At 36.9% G+C, this 19,945-nt stretch overlaps 1 protein-coding gene across 6 annotated transcripts in view; it reads right to left on the reverse strand.

Moving 5' to 3' along the window:
• IQSEC3 (IQ motif and Sec7 domain ArfGEF 3) overlaps positions 1-19,945 on the reverse strand; it is a 110,353-nt gene that overhangs the window by 70,224 nt on the left and 20,184 nt on the right. For all 6 annotated transcript variants that reach the window (XM_075855729.1, XM_075855730.1, XM_075855732.1 and 3 more), the window contains exon 2: positions 13,581-13,649. In XM_075855729.1, the coding sequence (XP_075711844.1) occupies positions 13,581-13,649 (69 nt within the window). The remainder of the gene's footprint in view (positions 1-13,580; positions 13,650-19,945) is intronic.

The following is a 19,945-nucleotide window of genomic DNA, read 5'->3' on the forward strand; positions in this document are numbered from 1 at the left end:
ATATAGTATACACCAGTACATAGCATGACACATATATAGTATGCACCAGTACATAGCATGACACATATATAGTATACACCAGTACATAGCATGACACATATATAGCATACACCAGTACATAGCATGACACATATATAGTATGCACCAGTACATAGCATGACACATATATAGTATGCACCAGTACATAGCATGCACCATATATAGCATACACCAGTACATAGCATGACACATATATAGTATGCACCAGTACATAGCATGACACATATATAGCATACACCAGTACATAGCATGACACATATATAGCATACACCAGTACATAGCATGACACATATATAGTATGCACCAGTACATAGCATGACACATATATAGTATGCACCAGTACATAGCATGCACCATATATAGCATACACCAGTACATAGCATGACACATATATAGTATGCACCAGTACATAGCATGCACCATATATAGTATACACCAGTACATAGCATGACACATATATAGTATGCACCAGTACATAGCATGACACATATATAGTATACACCAGTACATAGCATGACACATATATAGTATGCACCAGTACATAGCATGACACATATATAGTATGCACCAGTACATAGCATGACACATATATAGTATGCACCAGTACATAGCATGACACATATATAGTATGCACCAGTACATAGCATGACACATATATAGTATGCACCAGTACATAGCATGACACATATATAGCATACACCAGTACATAGCATGACACATATATAGTATGCACCAGTACATAGCATGACACATATATAGCATACACCAGTACATAGCATGACACATATATAGTATGCACCAGTACATAGCATGCACCATATATATATATATATATATATATAAGATTTTGGTGAATTACTGCGCTATACGGTAGACTAACTCTCCCAGAATGCAGCACAGAGCCAGGCATTAAAGAGTCAGATTCATTCTAGTAGCAATCTGCAGAATTGTGAATGCAGCTCTGGATGTAAATAGAGTATAGGGTACCATGTATCTCAAAATCAGTACAAACTAAGTAAAGCGAAGGTATTCGGATGATCTATATACTGTAATATGGCATCCAAAGGGGAAAACACACGTTATTAAAGACATATATGCACATATATATCCGCGGATATCAGACACACGTACGACTACAGACACACAATAAGACAAACACAATGCGGTTTTCATGCATATACAGAAGCAGATTTATTAAAGATTATATGAGAATGATATAACAGGAGTATATATATATATATATATATATTATATATATAGATCAGTTCACAGTATCAGGCAGGTGGGGGAGGTGCACAAAGCAAGCGTTATGTAATATATAATATATTTTATACCTTGTTATATAAGTTCCAGCAAAGTAATTAAAGGGGTCAATCCCATCAAGGCTACCCCTTTTTACATAGAAGCAGACCTGGCGATCAGAAGATGCAGCCGGCCATACATTTTCCCTGCAGCGGCCTCTACTGGAGAAATGTAGTATTACATGCGACCATTTAAATGAATGAACAACCATGTGATACATGGACGGACCACGTCTTGCACGCCTTGTTAGCGGCTTTCCACTCTAGCCAATAGAAAAGTCCCAAAATATGATGTCTGTATGCCCTTATAGGCCATATGGAAAGGGGCAGTCAAAAATTCTTACACGTCATATAGTAGACAGCACCGGGAACCCTACAAATCCCAAGAACGGGCTGGCCCCAGACCAGATCCTTAAAGGAAAAGGGGCCAGACATGCACAACCGATCCTCATTTAAATATATAGGAGTTCGGGTGAGGCCACACGTCACGGTTATGTTGATGCGTTTTGCTGGACTTTAAAAAGGGGAAAAAAAAAATCACGCAGCTTCGCAAAGTTACGATAAAACTGCTACGAGTGCACGCACCCTGAGGGTATGGTCTATTTTTGGCTGTTTTTCGGGCCGTAAACGTCACGAAAAACGGCTGAAAAATAAGAAGCAGAACGCCCCCAAACATCTGCCCATTGATTGCAATGGGAAATATGGCGTTGCGTTCCGACAGGGCGATTTTTTACGCGGCAGTTTGCTGCACCACCATCTCCCCTAAAAGGGTGTGCACTGGGACTGGCCCATAAATGGGACTGGGGGCACCCGACCCCTCCACCAATCTGACTTTCAGGAGATGCCTGACTGACATGTGAAACTCATTTTCTAGGGACAAGAAAATATATTTTTTTATGCGTTTATTTTTATTGTATACCGTACATTTTTATATTTTCATTTTTCTTTTTGTATTTACTTTTTATACAAAAAAATAATAATCTGAACCCACACGTAGAGCAATTTTTGGAAAGATACATTAATATTTAATGAGATGATATAATTATTAGATACACATACACCATTTTTTAATAAATGTTAACAAATTTAAAAATAGTCTCAAACATCTCCTACTTTTTTTTGGACACAGCTCCTGTGCTGACCTATGTGTCTCCATGGTTACAGACTACAAAACAAACCCTGTGTAGTCTGATCCTGCAGTCATGTGATCCCGCTCTCTTCCATCTACGACTTCTTCTACTCTCTGTAGGAGGGGAGTAGAGTCAGTGTATGTGCACACAGTGTTTTCAGCTGTTTTTCGGGCCGTAGACGACCCGAAAAACGGCGTTTTGTTCAGACGGGCTGTTTTTTTACACGGCCATTTTGAAAAACGCCCGCGAAAAAGAAGTGCAGGTCACTTCTTGAGCCGTTTTTGGAGCCATTTTTCATTGACTACAGAAAAACAGCTCGAAAAACGGCCGTAAAAAACGCGAGCTGCTAAAAAAAAAACGGCTGAAAATCAGGAGCTGTGTTCCCTTGAAAACCGCTCTATTTTCAGACGTTTTTGTTTTAGGGTGTGCACATACCCTCACACATGACTGCAGGCTTAGACTACACAGGTTTGTTTGTAGTCTGTAACCACGGTGACATAGATTTGCATAAAAGCTGTATACACAAAACGATTTTTAGTTAAGGCAATTTACAAAACTTCTTCGTTTTATATTTTAGATGCATTGGAGTAATCGATAAAATGGCTGGTACATCCTGTACGTTCAGTATCAAGAATAAGTATGTGGGTACAATTCATGAACGGGCACGGCTGGGGTGTGCGGGTGAGAAACTCTACTACATACGGAGATTCACGGATACTAGTTTATTCTACGAGACGGCGCCAGTGGCAATGTCAATAATGGCAGTGAAATGTACGTTATATAGAATATAATAGATAGCATGCATGGTGAGAGCAGAAGCTTCAGTACTCCTTCTGGCCAGCAGGTGGAGCTGATCAAGCACTATGCCGGCTCCTCTCTGTAATATAATATTTTGTAGGCTACTCTAAAGTCGGCCATACACATCAGACAGAAGATGGTTAATGGTTGAACGAACGTCTGTCCGGTAAACGATCGCGCGTGTATCGACATGCACTATAATACTGGCAAGAAACGGACAAAAACGTCATCAACTTTGGTCTAATGTGTATGGCCAGAGTGTATACATAGCATTTATACGTCTCTATATATACACTGGGGGAAGATTTTTGGATTTCAGCACCGGAATAAAAGCTGGCACATTACACAATTCTAAGATCCATGTGTGACGAGATCCCTACACTCCCAAAGCGGGACCAGACAGTACATGGTTTACTAAAACCTGAGTCTTATCAGAAACCTGAGAAATTCTGCAGGGAACGCACCATCCTTGAGGTTATCCCGTCTGTCACGGCCCTATATGCAAAGTATTGCCGAAAAGCAGAGGCGGATATTTTATGGGAGGAGCCATTATTCATGAGAATGGTGCGAGGTCATAAAACCCTAGAATATTATTACAACCCATTTTTTATACTTCATCTATCGTATTTTCAAAGAACAATTCCAGTCGCAATGGATTAGACCGTCCGCATAAAGCAAACGTTACAAAGTGAAATGCCAAAACTAAAATAACAAAAAGATATTCTGGCAAATAACTAGGTATTCTACGTTACCCCCCGATTAGTAACCTATAGGGCCAAGAGAGGGGAGAATGACAACTACCCCAAGCTAATTCTTGCTTCACAGAATTATTATACAACAATTATACTGCCCCCTGTGGATAAGAATATAACTACTATAATACTGCCCCTAAATACAGGAATATAACTACTATAATACTGCTCCTATATACAAGAATATAACTACTATAATACTGCCCCCTATATACAAGAATATAACTACTATAATACTGCTCCTATATACAAGAATATAACTACTATAATACTGCCCCTATATACCAGAATATAACTACTATAATACTGCCCCTATATACAAGAATATAACTACTATAATACTGCCCCCTATATACAAGAATATAACTACTATAATACTGCTCCTATATACAAGAATATAACTACTATAATACTGCCCCCTATATACAAGAATATAACTACTATAATACTGCTCCTATATACAAGAATATAACTACTATAATACTGCCCCTATATACAAGAATATAACTACTATAATACTGCCCCCTATATACAAGAATATAACTACTATAATACTGCCCCTATATACAAGAATATAACTACTATAATACTGCCCCTATATACAAGAATATAACTACTATAATACTGTCCCCTATACACAAGAATATAACTACTATAATACTGCTCCTATATACAAGAATATAACTACTATAATACTGCCCCATATATACAAGAATATAACTACTATAATACTGCTCCTATATACAAGAATATAACTACTATAATACTGCCCCATATATACAAGAATATAACTACTATAATACTGCTCCTATATACAAGAATATAACTACTATAATACTGCTAATATATACAAGAATATAACTACTATAATACTGCCTCCTATATACAAGAATATAACTACTATAATACTGCCGCCTATATACAAGAATATAACTACTATAATACTGCCCCTATATACAAGAATATAACTACTATAATACTGCTCCTATATACAAGAATATAACTACTATAATACTGCCCCCTATATACAAGAATATAACTACTATAATACTGCCCCCTATATACAAGAATATAACTACTATAATACTGCCCCTATATACAAGAATATAACTACTATAATACTGTCCCCTATACACAAGAATATAACTACTATAATACTGCTCCTATATACAAGAATATAACTACTATAATACTGCCCCATATATACAAGAATAAAACTACTATAATACTGCTCCTATATACAAGAATATAACTACTATAATACTGCCCCATATATACAAGAATATAACTACTATAATACTGCTCCCTATATACAAGAATATAACTACTATAATACTGCCCCTATATACAAGAATATAACTACTATAATACTGCTAATATATACAAGAATATAACTACTATAATACTGCCTCCTATATACAAGAATATAACTACTATAATACTGCCCCCTATATACAAGAATATAACTACTATAATACTGCTTCCTATATACAAGAATATAACTACTATACTGCCCCTATATACACAAGAATATAACTACTATAATACTGCCCCCTATATACAAGGATATAACTACTATAATACTGCTCCCTATATACAAGAATATAACTACTATAATACTGCTCCCTATATACACAAGAATATAACTACTATAATACTGCCCCCTATATACAAGGATATAACTACTATAATACTGCTCCTATATACAAGAATATAACTACTATAATACTGCCCCCTATATACAAGAATATAACTACTATAATACTGCTCCCTATATACAAGAATATAACTACTATAATACTGCCCCTATATACAAGAATATAACTACTATAATACTGCCCCCTATATACAAGAATATAACTACTATAATACTGCCCCTATATACACAAGAATATAACTACTATAATACTGCCCCTATATACACAAGAATATAACTACTATAATACTGCTCCTATATACACAAGAATATAACTACTATAATACTGCTCCTATATACACACAAGAATATGACTACTATAATACTGCCCCCTATATACAACAATATAACTACTATAATACTGCCCCCTATATACAAGAATATCACTACTATAATACTGCCCCTATATACAAGAATATAACTACTATAATACTGCCCCTATATACACAAGAATATAACTACTATAATACTGCCCCTATATACAAGAATATAACTACTATAATACTGCTCCTATATACAAGAATATAACTACTATAATACTGCCTCCTATATACAAGAATATAACTACTATAATACTGCCCCCTATATACAAGAATATAACTACTATAATACTGCCCCCTATATACAAGAATATAACCACTATAATACTGCCCCTATATACAAGAATATAACTACTATAATACTGCTCCTATATACAAGAATATAACTACTATAATACTGCCCCCTATATACAAGAATATATCTACTATAATACTGCCCCCTATATACAAGAATATAACTACTATAATACTGCCTCCTATATACAAGAATATAACTACTATAATACTGCCCCCTATATACAAGAATATAACTACTATAATACTGCCCCCTATATACAAGAATATAACTACTATAATACTGCCCCCTATATACAAGAATATAACCACTATAATACTGCCCCTATATACAAGAATATAACTACTATAATACTGCTCCTATATACAAGAATATAACTACTATAATACTGCCCCCTATATACAAGAATATATCTACTATAATACTGCCCCCTATATACAAGAATATAACTACTATAATACTGCTCCTATATACAGGAATATAACTACTATAATACTGCCCCTATATACAAGAATATAACTACTATAATACTGCTCCTATATACAGGAATATAACTATTATAATACTGTCCCTATATACAAGAATATAACTACTATAATACTGCTCCTATATACAGGAATATAACTACTATAATACTGCCCCTATATACAAGAATATAACTACTATAATACTGCTCCTATATACAGGAATATAACTACTATAATACTGCCCCCTATATACAAGAATATAACTACTATAAAGCTATGTTCACACGGGGTATTTTGCCGAGTTTTTTGACGCGGAAACCGCGTTGCAAAACTCGGCAAAAACGGCCCGAGAACGCCTCCCATTGATTTCAATGGGAGGCGTCGGCGTCTTTTTCCCGCGAGCAGTAAAACTGCTATAATATTGCCCCTATATACAAGAATATAACTACTATAATACTGCACCTATATACAAGAATATAACTACTATAATACTGCCTCTATATACAAGAATATAACTACTATAATACTGCCCCCTATATACAAGAATATAACTACTATAATACTGCTCCTATATACAAGAATATAACTACTATAATACTGCACCTATATACAAGAATATAACTACTATAATACTGCTCCTATATACAAGAATATAATTACTATAATACTGCCTCCTATATACAAGAATATAACTACTATAATACTGCCCCTATATACAAGAATATATCTACTATAATACTGCCCCCTATATACAAGAATATAACTACTAAAAACTGCTCCTATATACAAGAATATAACTACTATAATACTGCTCCTATATACAAGAATATAACTACTATAATACTGCTCCTATATACAATAATATAACTACTAATACTGCCCCCTATTGAAAAGAATGATGTGAAAAGTAAGACTTTAAGATGTGACTGGAGTTGCTCTTTAAAGTTAGCTGAATTCTCATAAATATTGGTCCATCAGGAAAGAGCCGCCCCCTCATTGTGCCGGTACACGGCCTTGTTTATAATCTTTCCATAACTTTTTCATCAATCAATCCAGACATGCAATATTGGGATGATCTGTAGAGAAATAAAATGCTCTGTGCTGTAACATTATGCTCTGCAGGTCTCTGTCCTAACGTGATGGAGTCGCAAGCACTGCAAAGGGTCCTGATCCGGGGGAGGGGGCCGTGTGAGCAGACGCCTTGACACGATGCTCCGCTCACACACCTGGGGGCTCTGCTGAAATGATGCTTCCCGGGGAGTGGGGATCCGGAGTGGGGTACGTCACTGTCTGGGCCTGTGCAATGACAAACAGCAGCATGTTAGGGGAATTCAAAGAAAAAAAAAGAAAAAAGAAAATGCAGGTATCTTGAAAATGTAGCAACCGTTAACATGCTGTTGTTTGTCAGTCCAACTGAGGGTCTGGGGTCTCCATAGGGCATAGACCCTGCACTGATATATAGATAGTTCCATAGGTGAAGGATTGGATACAATGTATATGACAGAACAATAACAAAAATATATCTATGTACAAGAAAACAACTACTATAATCCTGCCCCCTATATACTAGAATATAACTACTATAATACTGCTCCTATGTACAAGAATATAACTACTATAATACTGCTCCTATATACAAGAATATAACTACTATAATACTGCCCCTATATACAAGACTATAACTACTATAATACGACCTCATGTATACAAGAATATAACTGCTATAATACTGCTCCTATGTACAAGAATATAACTACTATAATACTGCTCCTATATACAAGAATATAACTACTATAATACTGCCCCTATATACAAGACTATAACTACTATAATACGACCTCATGTATACAAGAATATAACTGCTATAATACTGCTCCCTATATACACGAATATAACTACTATAATACTTCTCCCTATATACAGGAATATAACTACTATAATACTGCCCCTATATACAAGAATATAACTACTATAATACTGCCCCCTATATACAGGAACATAACTACTATAATACTGACCCCTATATACAAGAATATAACTACTATAATACTGCTCCCTATATACAAGAATATAACTACTATAATACTGCTCCTATATACAAGAATATAACTACTATAATACTGCTCCTATATACAAGAATATAACTACTATAATACTGCCCCTATATACAAGAATATAACTACTATAATACTGCTCCTATATACAAGAATATAACTACTATAATACTGCCCCTATAAACAAGAATATAACTACTATAATACTGCTTCTATATACAATAATATAACCACTATAATACTGCCCCTATATACAAGAATATAACTACTATAATACTGCCCCTATATACAAGAATATAACTACTATAATACTGCCGCCTATATACAAGAATATAATACTATAATACTGCCTCCTATATACAAGAATATAACTACTATAATACTGCCTCCTATATACAAGAATATAATACTATAATACTGCCCCTATATACAAGAATATAACTACTATAATACTGCTCCTATATACAAGAATATAACTACTATAATACTGCCGCTATATACAAGAATATAACTACTATAATACTGCCCCCTATATACAAGAATATAACTACTATAATACTGCCCCCTATATACAAGAATATATCTACTATAATACTGCCCCCTATATACAAGAATATAACTACTATAATACTGCTCCTATATACAAGAATATAACTACTATAATACTGCCCCATATACAAGAATATAACTACTATAATACTGCCCCTATATACAAGAATATAACTACTATAATACTGCCCCTATATACAAGAATATAACTCCTATAATACTGCCCCCTATATACAATAATATAACCACTATAATACTGCCCCTATATACAAGAATATAACTACTATAATACTGCTCCCTATATACAAGACTATAACTACTATAATACTGCCCCCTATATACAAGAATATAACTACTATAATACTGCTCCTATATACAAGAATATAACTACTATAATACTGCCCCCTATATACAAGAATATAACTACTATAATACTGCCCCCTATATACAAGAATATAACTACTATAATACTGCCCCCTATATACAAGAATATAACTACTATAATACTGCCGCCTATATACAAGAATATAACTACTATACTACTGCTCCTATATACAAGAATATAACTACTATAATACTGCCCCTATATACAAGAATATAACTACTATAATACTGCTCCTATATACAAGAATATAACTACTATAATACTGCCCCTATATACAAGAATATAACTACTATAATACTGCCCCCTATATACAAGAATATAACTACTATAATACTGCTCCTATATACAAGAATATAACTACTATAATACTGCCTCCTATATACAAGAATATAACTACTATAATACTGCCTCCTATATACAAGAATATAACTACTATAATACTGCCCCTATATACAAGAATATAACTACTATAATACTGATCCTATATACAAGAATATAACTACTATAATACTGCCCCTACATACAAGAATATAACTACTATAATACTGCTCCTATATACAAGAATATAACTACTATAATACTGCCCCTACATACAAGAATATAACTACTATAATACTGCTCCTATATACAAGAATATAACTACTATAATACTGCTCCTATATACAAGAATATAACTACTATAATACTGCCCCCGATGGACAAATTGTACAATAGATAATATCCATTACATTATTATGTTACACTACAACACACATATATAACAAAAACAGGATTACACTGGAGCAGCGTCTGGGTATAAATAGATTGGATATAACCGGGGCCATGAGATGCATAAACAGATGGTCCAAGGGGAACTGAGAAATATTTCACGATACGGCAAAATCTCTTCTGCGTTTACTGGAAATTAAATAAAAGGCAGCGGAGATGGGAAGATGCAGAATGGAGAGGGGATTGTGTAGTGTGAGGAGTGTGATCTGGGATATTGGATGTGACAGGGCGGCAGGATTAGGAGAGCGCCCTCCGGTGCCGCCAGCGAGACACTAAATATGTAGATGAATTCAGGGAAACATTAGAGGGTTAATGATACATCAGATGTTTCTGCATTTTAAAGCGCAAATATTTTTAGATTGTTGTTTTGTGCAGAGAAAGAAATAGGCCGCCTGTGCAATGTCACCGCGTCCTCCGCGTCGGAAATTGGTCTTATTATTCTTCCAAAACGACATTGAGGTTTTGCATTTAGGCAACAAAGCGGATAACAGGGTGACGAGGCGATCACAGAGCGATCCTGCGAATGACGGGAAGACGGCGCGGCAGATTTACTATTGTTTACAAATGGATTATTGATTTGCGCCAAAAAGAACAGAGGCTTGTGCCTAACGGAACACGTGAAAAGGGGTGTGGCTTAGTAGAAAGGGTGTGGCTTAGCAGAAAGGGGCGTGGTTTAAAATGTGCCACCATGCATCACAATTTATGAAGAGGTGGTCTAACGTGTCTAGCAAGATTCGCCAAATTTATAATACAGCGGGCGCAACCGATAAACTTGCGGCATCTACTGACTGCCTAAAGCCTTAGTGGCAGTAGCTGCATCCTCAGCAGCACAGAGCATTTCAGGAGAAGGGGTTGCTGGTCTTGGAGGGCAACGACGTGCCCTCTCATGTGATATTAGTGAGGACAAGGCTGCAGGTGACAGGGGCAGGACCTGAGGAGGGAATGGAGACAAGTGGGAAGCGGATAGTCACATAGTGGAAAGAGCTGCACCCCCAGCAGCACAGAGCATTTCAGAAGAGGGGGTCACATTGGTCAAACCCCCACAATCACTCATTCGTAGCATAGCTAATTAATAAGACGTAAAGGTCTATTGAGGGAGATGCAGAAACTAGAAGTAATGTCATATTCTACATTTTATATAACCCAGTAAGAAAAGTTCAGGCCGTGCTGAGAGTTGTAGTACTACAGCAGTGATAAGGCCGCAGTGTCAGGACATAGCCCCCTCCTCTGGGCAGTCTCCGCGGGCCGTCTCCCCCCTCGGGCGCAGCACGCGGGGCCGTCTCCCCCCTCGGGCGCAGCACGCGGGGCCGTCTCCCCCCTCGGGCGCAGCACGCGGGGCTCTTGGATCCCGCCATGTGTTTTTGTAGGACTCTCCTGAGAATATTTGATGTTTCGCTATTGCAGATTTTTCCAGGTTAATTACACGATACAGACGGGAAATCAAGTGTAATTTTATGCACAGGAAGCGGCGCAAACGGCAGCGGATTAACCCCTTCCTCGCCAGACACAAACATGAGCATCTAAGACGACACGAGGTGAAATAGAGGATATAGCCCTCCCCCGCACCCCATCGCTATAATAAAAGCAGACGGAGGCCAGGCTGCCACACATCGTATTCTCCAGTCCCACAGAGACCCGTGCCGGGTAAAAAAAAAAGGTCATTTCCAGCGGAGCAGACCACACGTGAGTTCCCTGGTGGCCCCTCTGACATACGGCGTGTGGCCCTATGATCCTCATGTACGACCAATATCTTCTCACTAAGAGAGCGCTCGGATGATGGGAGTCTGAATGCAAAGATACGAGAGGAACAATTAATTCTTGAAAACGTGCGCAGCAAAATGAGGAATTATATGGGAAATTCTCCTCCGATACAATAACAGAAAGAACGGGACGGACAATAAACCTGCGACACGGCTCCATATCGGATCGGCTGAAATATTAGTGCGCCTGTAGCTTTAAGGGGGTATTGGGACGTTAAAATCACATTAAAAAAAAACGGAATCAAAAACCACATGTGCTTTTTAATGCAGCGTCTGAATACACCCTTAATGCCTCTGAGTCCACGTTAACAAAATGCCCCTCAGCCACGAATTATTCCTATAAGTCTATTAGGGAAATAAAACGTGTTTCGCCGAGTCTGGCGTCTTCATGGGGAAAGGCGCGGTTGGCGCGCATAGACCACTATTTATGACCTCCTCTATTATGTCAATGTGATCGCTACATAGTCCGACCAGTAATTACCCATTAGAAGGTAGGTAGCCAGTCATGTAGGTCAACGGAACCGACCAATAGGCGCCAGGGTCTACTGGGCATGCTCAGTAGCGATAATGTATTCAATAGGTTTGTACTGAGGGGGCAATTAGATGGTCTGTCGTCCGTGTCCATGTGACTCGAGGTGGCGATGATAAAACGCATTGGTGCAATACCGTAGAAAATAAAGATACCATAAACCTAGAGCAGACCGGCAGAAGATGCGCCAGATTGGCGCCCAGTTCCTGATTTTCAGCCGTTTTTAAGCAACTTGCGTTTTTTGGAGCGGTTTTTCTATTGAGTCAGTGAAAAACGGCTCCAAAGACGGCTCAAGAAGGGACTTCTTTTTACAGGGCGTCTTTTTACACACCGTTTTTTTTTAGAATGAGGCGTAGAAAAACGCCCTGTCGGAACAGACCGCCGTATTTCCCATTGAAAACAATGGGCAGATGTTTGTAGTCGTTCAGCCCCCACGTTTAGCGGTTTTTCGGGGCGTTTACGGCCCAAAAACGTCTGAATATAGCCCGTGTGAACATACCCTTAGGGAGTTGCTGTTTATACAAGTCTGCGATATACGACTGTCGGTTCATCAAAGACATAAGAGGAGGCGTCACTGAGTCAGCACAGGAAACTACGATTATATCGGAGACCACAGCTGGCGCGCAGTACATGGCATCGCCCCATACTGAAGAAAGGTGGCGGGCTGCATGCCAAGGGGGAGGCAGCTCGATGTATACAGGTCTGGATGGGGTCACCGCTGTATCTCCGGGTCTTACCTGGGGGGAGACGGCTTCTGCTCCGCATCTGCGACAGGACAACAGAACTGGTGCAAAACGGTCTCATTCCTGGGAGGAGAAAAAATAAAATATCAGCAGCCGATATTGCCAGACGTCCAAGAAATGTCACACACTGAGCAGGACAGACACATCCTCACTACCAGAACCATGTGTGCACACAGCTCAGTGCCTCCCGTAGGAATTCTGAGCTGAAATACTCTGTGCTGCTGGGGACCCGGCTCCTATCACTATGTAACTCCTCAAATATGAGCACATGCCTCTCCTTAAATATTCTGTGCAGCTAGGGGCGCTGCACCTCCTACTATGCAGTTGATAGTATTGATAGTCCCACAGGATTCACTTTTAAAATCCTCTGTGCTGCTGGGGAACTGTGCTCCTTCCACTATGTAACCTGGACTTGTCTCCACTTCCCCAACTCACATCATGACTTAGCCCTGTCATCTCTAACATCACCACATGAGACAAATCCATGCCCCCCCCCCCCACAAGGTCACCAGACTGCTCTCCTGAAATACTCTGTGCTAATGTGAACAGTCCAGTAGTGATCATACTTGGTTCTGCCGGTTTTAAAATCAAGGAATATACAAAAGAAAAGAACTGATGAAAAACTGAGAGGCAAATGGTGATTTTGTGCAGGTGACAGTTCCCTGTAAGCGGCGGAGTAAAGAGATTTCCTGTAATATCAGAGCTGCAGCCGCCCGTATACTGACAGATTACAAAATATACTGGATTAGATTTCTCCCTCTACACCAATGTTCCATCTCAGACATTGATTTATATATTTATTCTGTCATTTCTTCTGTTTATTGAAAATTTACTGATCCTCATAGAATTATCTTTACCAGAGAAAGTACACAACACTCAGCGTCCCCCTGTAACAGCCCCCCAACCCACGGACTAAACTGGAAAACACCAACATTACTAAATTACATGGGGAAAAAAAACATTGTAGAACATAAGTTTTATTATAATACTGCCCCCTATGTACAAGAATATAACTACTATAATACTGCCCCTATATACAAGAATATAACTACTATAATACTGCCCCTATATACAAGAATATAACTACTATAATACTGCCCCCTATATACAAGAATATAACTACTATAATACTGCCCCTATATACAAGAATATAACTACTATAATACTGCCCCCTATATACAAGAATATAACTACTATAATACTGCTCCTATATACAAGAATATAACTACTATAATACTGCCCCTATATACAAGAATATAACTACTATAATACTGCCCCCTATATACAAGAATATAACTACTATAATACTACCCCTATATACAAGAATATAACTACTATAATACTGCCCCTATATACAAGAATATAACTACTATAATACTGCTCCTATATACAAGAATATAACTACTATAATACTGCTCTATATACAAGAATATAACTACTATAATACTGCTCCTATATACAAGAATATAACTACTATATTACTGCCCCTATATACAAGAATATAACTACTATAATACTGCCCCTATATACAAGAATATAACTACTATAATACTGCCTCCTATATACAAGCATATAACTACTATAATACTGCCCCTATATACAAGAATATAACTACTATAATACTGCCCCCTATATACAAGAATATAACTACTATAATACTACCCCTATATACAAGAATATAACTACTATATTACTGCCCCCTATATACAAGAATATAACTACTATATTACTGCCCCTATATACAAGAATATAACTACTATAATACTGCCCCTATATACAAGAATATAACTACTATAATACTGCCTCCTATATACAAGCATATAACTACTATAATACTGCCCCCTATATACAAGAATATAACTACTATAATACTGCCTCCTATATACAAGAATATAACTACTATAATACTGCCCCCTATATACAAGAATATAACTACTATAATACTGCCTCCTATATACAAGAATATAACTACTATAATACTGCCCCCTATGTACAAGAATATAACTACTATAATACTGCCCCTATATACAAGAATATAACTACTATAATACTGCCCCTATATACAAGAATATAACTACTATAATACTGCTCCTATATACAAGAATATAACTACTATAATACTGCTCCCTATATACAAGAATATAACTACTATAATACTGCTCCCTATATACAAGAATATAACTACTATAATACTGCTCCCTATATACAAGAATATAACTACTATAATACTGCTCCTATATACAAGAATATAACTACTATAATACTGCTCCTATATACAAGAATATAGCTACTATAATACTGCTCCTATATACAAGAATATAACTACTATAATACTGCTCCTATATACAAGAACATAACTACTATAATACTGCCTCCTATATACAAGAATATAACTACTATAATACTGCCCCCTATATACAAGAATATAACTACTATAATACTGCCCCCATATACAAGAATATAACTACTATATTACTGCCCCCTATATACAAGAATATAACTACTATAATACTGCCTCCTATATACAAGAATATAACTACTATAATACTGCCCCCTATATACAAGAATATAACTACTATAATACTGCCCCCTATATACAAGAATATAACTACTATAATACTGCCCCCATATACAAGAATATAACTACTATAATACTGCCCTATATACAAGAATATAACTACTATAATACTGCCCCCTATGTACAAGAATATAACTACTATAATACTACCCCTATATACAAGAATATAACTACTATATTACTGCCCCCTATATACAAGAATATAACTACTATATTACTGCCCCTATATACAAGAATATAACTACTATAATACTGCCTCCTATATACAAGAATATAACTACTATAATACTGCCCCCTATATACAAGAATATAACTACTATAATACTGCCTCCTATATACAAGAATATAACTACTATAATACTGCCCCCTATATAAAAGAATATAACTACTATAATACTGCCCCTATATATAAGAATATAACTACTATAATACTGCCCCCTATGTACAAGAATATAACTACTATAATACTGCCCCTATATACAAGAATATAACTACTATAATACTGCTCCTATATACAAGAATATAACTACTATAATACTGCTCCCTATATACAAGAATATAACTACTATAATACTGCTCCCTATATACAAGAATATAACTACTATAATACTGCTCCCTATATACAAGAATATAACTACTATAATACTGCTCCTATATACAAGAATATAACTACTATAATACTGCTCCTATATACAAGAATATAGCTACTATAATACTGCTCCTATATACAAGAATATAACTACTATAATACTGCTCCTATATACAAGAACATAACTACTATAATACTGCCTCCTATATACAAGAATATAACTACTATAATACTGCCCCCTATATACAAGAATATAACTACTATAATACTGCCCCCTATATACAAGAATATAACTACTATAATACTGCCCCCATATACAAGAATATAACTACTATATTACTGCCCCCTATATACAAGAATATAACTACTATAATACTGCCTCCTATATACAAGAATATAACTACTATAATACTGCCCCCTATATACAAGAATATAACTACTATAATACTGCCCCCTATATACAAGAATATAACTACTATAATACTGCCCCCATATACAAGAATATAACTACTATAATACTGCCCCCTATATACAAGACTATAACTACTATAATACTGCCCCCTATATACAAGAATATAACTACTATAATACTGCCCCCTATGTACAAGAATATAACTACTATAATACTGCCCCCTATATACAGGAATATAACTACTATAATACTGCCTCCGATATACAAGAATATAACTACTATAATACTGCCCTATATACAAGAATATAACTACTATAATACTGCCCACTATATACAAGACTATAACTACTATAATACTGCTCCTATATACAAGAATATAACTACTATAATACTGCTCCTATATACAAGAATATAACTACTATAATACTGCCCTATATACAAGAATATAACTACTATAATACTTCTCCTATATACAAGAATATAACTACTATAATACTGCTCCCTATATACAAGAATATAACTACTATAATACTGCCCCTATATACAAGAATATAACTACTATAATACTGCCCCTATATACAAGAATATAACTACTATAATACTGCCCCTATATACAAGAATATAACTACTATAACACTGCCCCTATATACAAGAATATAACTACTATAATACTGCACCCTATATACAAGAATATAACTACTATAATACTGCTCCTATATACAAGAATATAACTACTATAATACTGCCTCTATATACAAGAATATAACTACTATAATACTGCTCCTATATACAAGAATATAACTACTATAATACTGCCCCTATATACAAGAATATAACTACTATAATACTGCCCCTATATACAAGAATATAACTACTATAATACTGCTCCTATATACAAGAATATAACTACTATAATACTGCCCCTATATACAAGAATATAACTACTATAATACTGCTCCCTATATACAAGAATATAAGTACTATAATACTGCCCCTATATACAAAAATATAACTACTATAATACTGCCCCTATATACAAGAATATAACTACTATAATACTGCTCCTATATACAAGAATATAATACTATAATACTGCTCCTATATACAAGAATATAACTACTATAATACTGTCCCCTATATACAAGAATATATCTACTATAATACTGCCCCCTATATACTGGAATATAACTAATATAAGGGCCCATTCAGATGTGGCGGACAGTCCGCAGTGGAATTCTGTAGCAGCCGTTTTTTACATTTGTGTTTATCTGTGCGGAATTTAGGCTGCGGTGCAGAATTTTCCCTCCGAGGCATGCACATTATGTTGCGGAGAAGCAGCGGAATGTCACTGCGTATTTCAGCCTCTGCAATGCAAAGACTGAAATCTGTGGCGAGTCCGCTGTGATATCCGCAACGTCTGAATTACTTGTCAAATATGCAAATGTTGCTGCAGATTCATAACGAATCTGCAGCAACATTTGCAGCGGAAAAATTCCGCCAAGTCTGAACTTGCCCCAATACTGCCCCTGTGTGTAGCTCCGCACATTGTGTCCTACATATATACAATGGCGCTCCATGCGCTGACATTCGACTTTGCCCGTTGCCTCCATCTTTCCAGCTGGGCCGCGCTCTGTAATTAATCCCACTTTCGGCAGCGCTGATTTTAATGAATAAATTACACCTCTCATCATCTTCCTGGACTCACAAGAGCAACTCTTCATGTAATCACTTTATAAATGTCATGTTCTCCTTCAGCGCTGCCCCCTATGGAGACCTTATAGACACCAGGGACGGATAACTAGGAGTGCACTGGGAGGCCCGCTGTGACCCTAGAGTGGGAAAGAACGCTCATCTCGGTGAGTAGTAGATGCTACCATATTGGTTATCACCCAGCTTTCCTGGAATCCTGAATGGCAACGTTAGCAGGAATACATTCTCCAGTCATTATTTTCATAGAATCTTTGCGTCGTCCTACAGAACCATCGGCTGCACCGGTCCGAGGAACATACAACCGCTCTCTTTCCACTGACACTTCGGATTTTCATAATAATAATAATTTTCGGAATACGTGTGAAAACCCCTTATAAAAAGCATCCCATTGACTTTAATTGGAAACCGTCCCCCGTCGTTCGTGTGCTATATCGCCGATTGGCGCTCGTTTACCGTTGTGTGAAACCATCCTAAGGAAACAGTCGTGACCTCTATGGCCGCCTTTACGCGATAAGTACAACAACGGGTTAACACGTGACCTGAAGGTTTCAACCCCTGTCAGGACGATGAGGTCATGAAGATATGAGACCGCCACCCCCCCCCCCATCTTGTCAATCGGCGGTTCACGGCGCGAACTAATACGATATATTGGATGCAGGCCCTGTTGCCATGACGACGGGATGTACAATGTCATTATTCACACGTTGCCTCTGGATGCGCGGACGTGACACGTTCCGCCAGGAATCACATCTTCACCGTAACATCCCCCGATCCCCCCAGGTCGTCACGGTGATCTCTTTTAATTACCGATGGAGGATCCCGACAAACAAAGGCGCAAATCATGATTGCGCAGAGTTGCTGACCTCAGCTGTGGAGGCAATTACCACTGTATGGTGGAGCTCACATAGCTGCACAGCTCGTTACAAAAAAGCATTCAGATACACTGTAACGAAGCCTCTGCTGTGAAAAGGGATTAGTCTGTATAGTTTTCGGTCTGTGGGTGTAAACAAGAAAGCTTCCATTCCCTGACAGCAAGCAGACGTTTAAATGAGAAATTTTATGCAGGTCAT

The sequence above is a fragment of the Rhinoderma darwinii genome, chromosome 3 (assembly GCF_050947455.1).
Source record: "Rhinoderma darwinii isolate aRhiDar2 chromosome 3, aRhiDar2.hap1, whole genome shotgun sequence".
Taxonomy (NCBI): domain Eukaryota; kingdom Metazoa; phylum Chordata; class Amphibia; order Anura; family Rhinodermatidae; genus Rhinoderma; species Rhinoderma darwinii.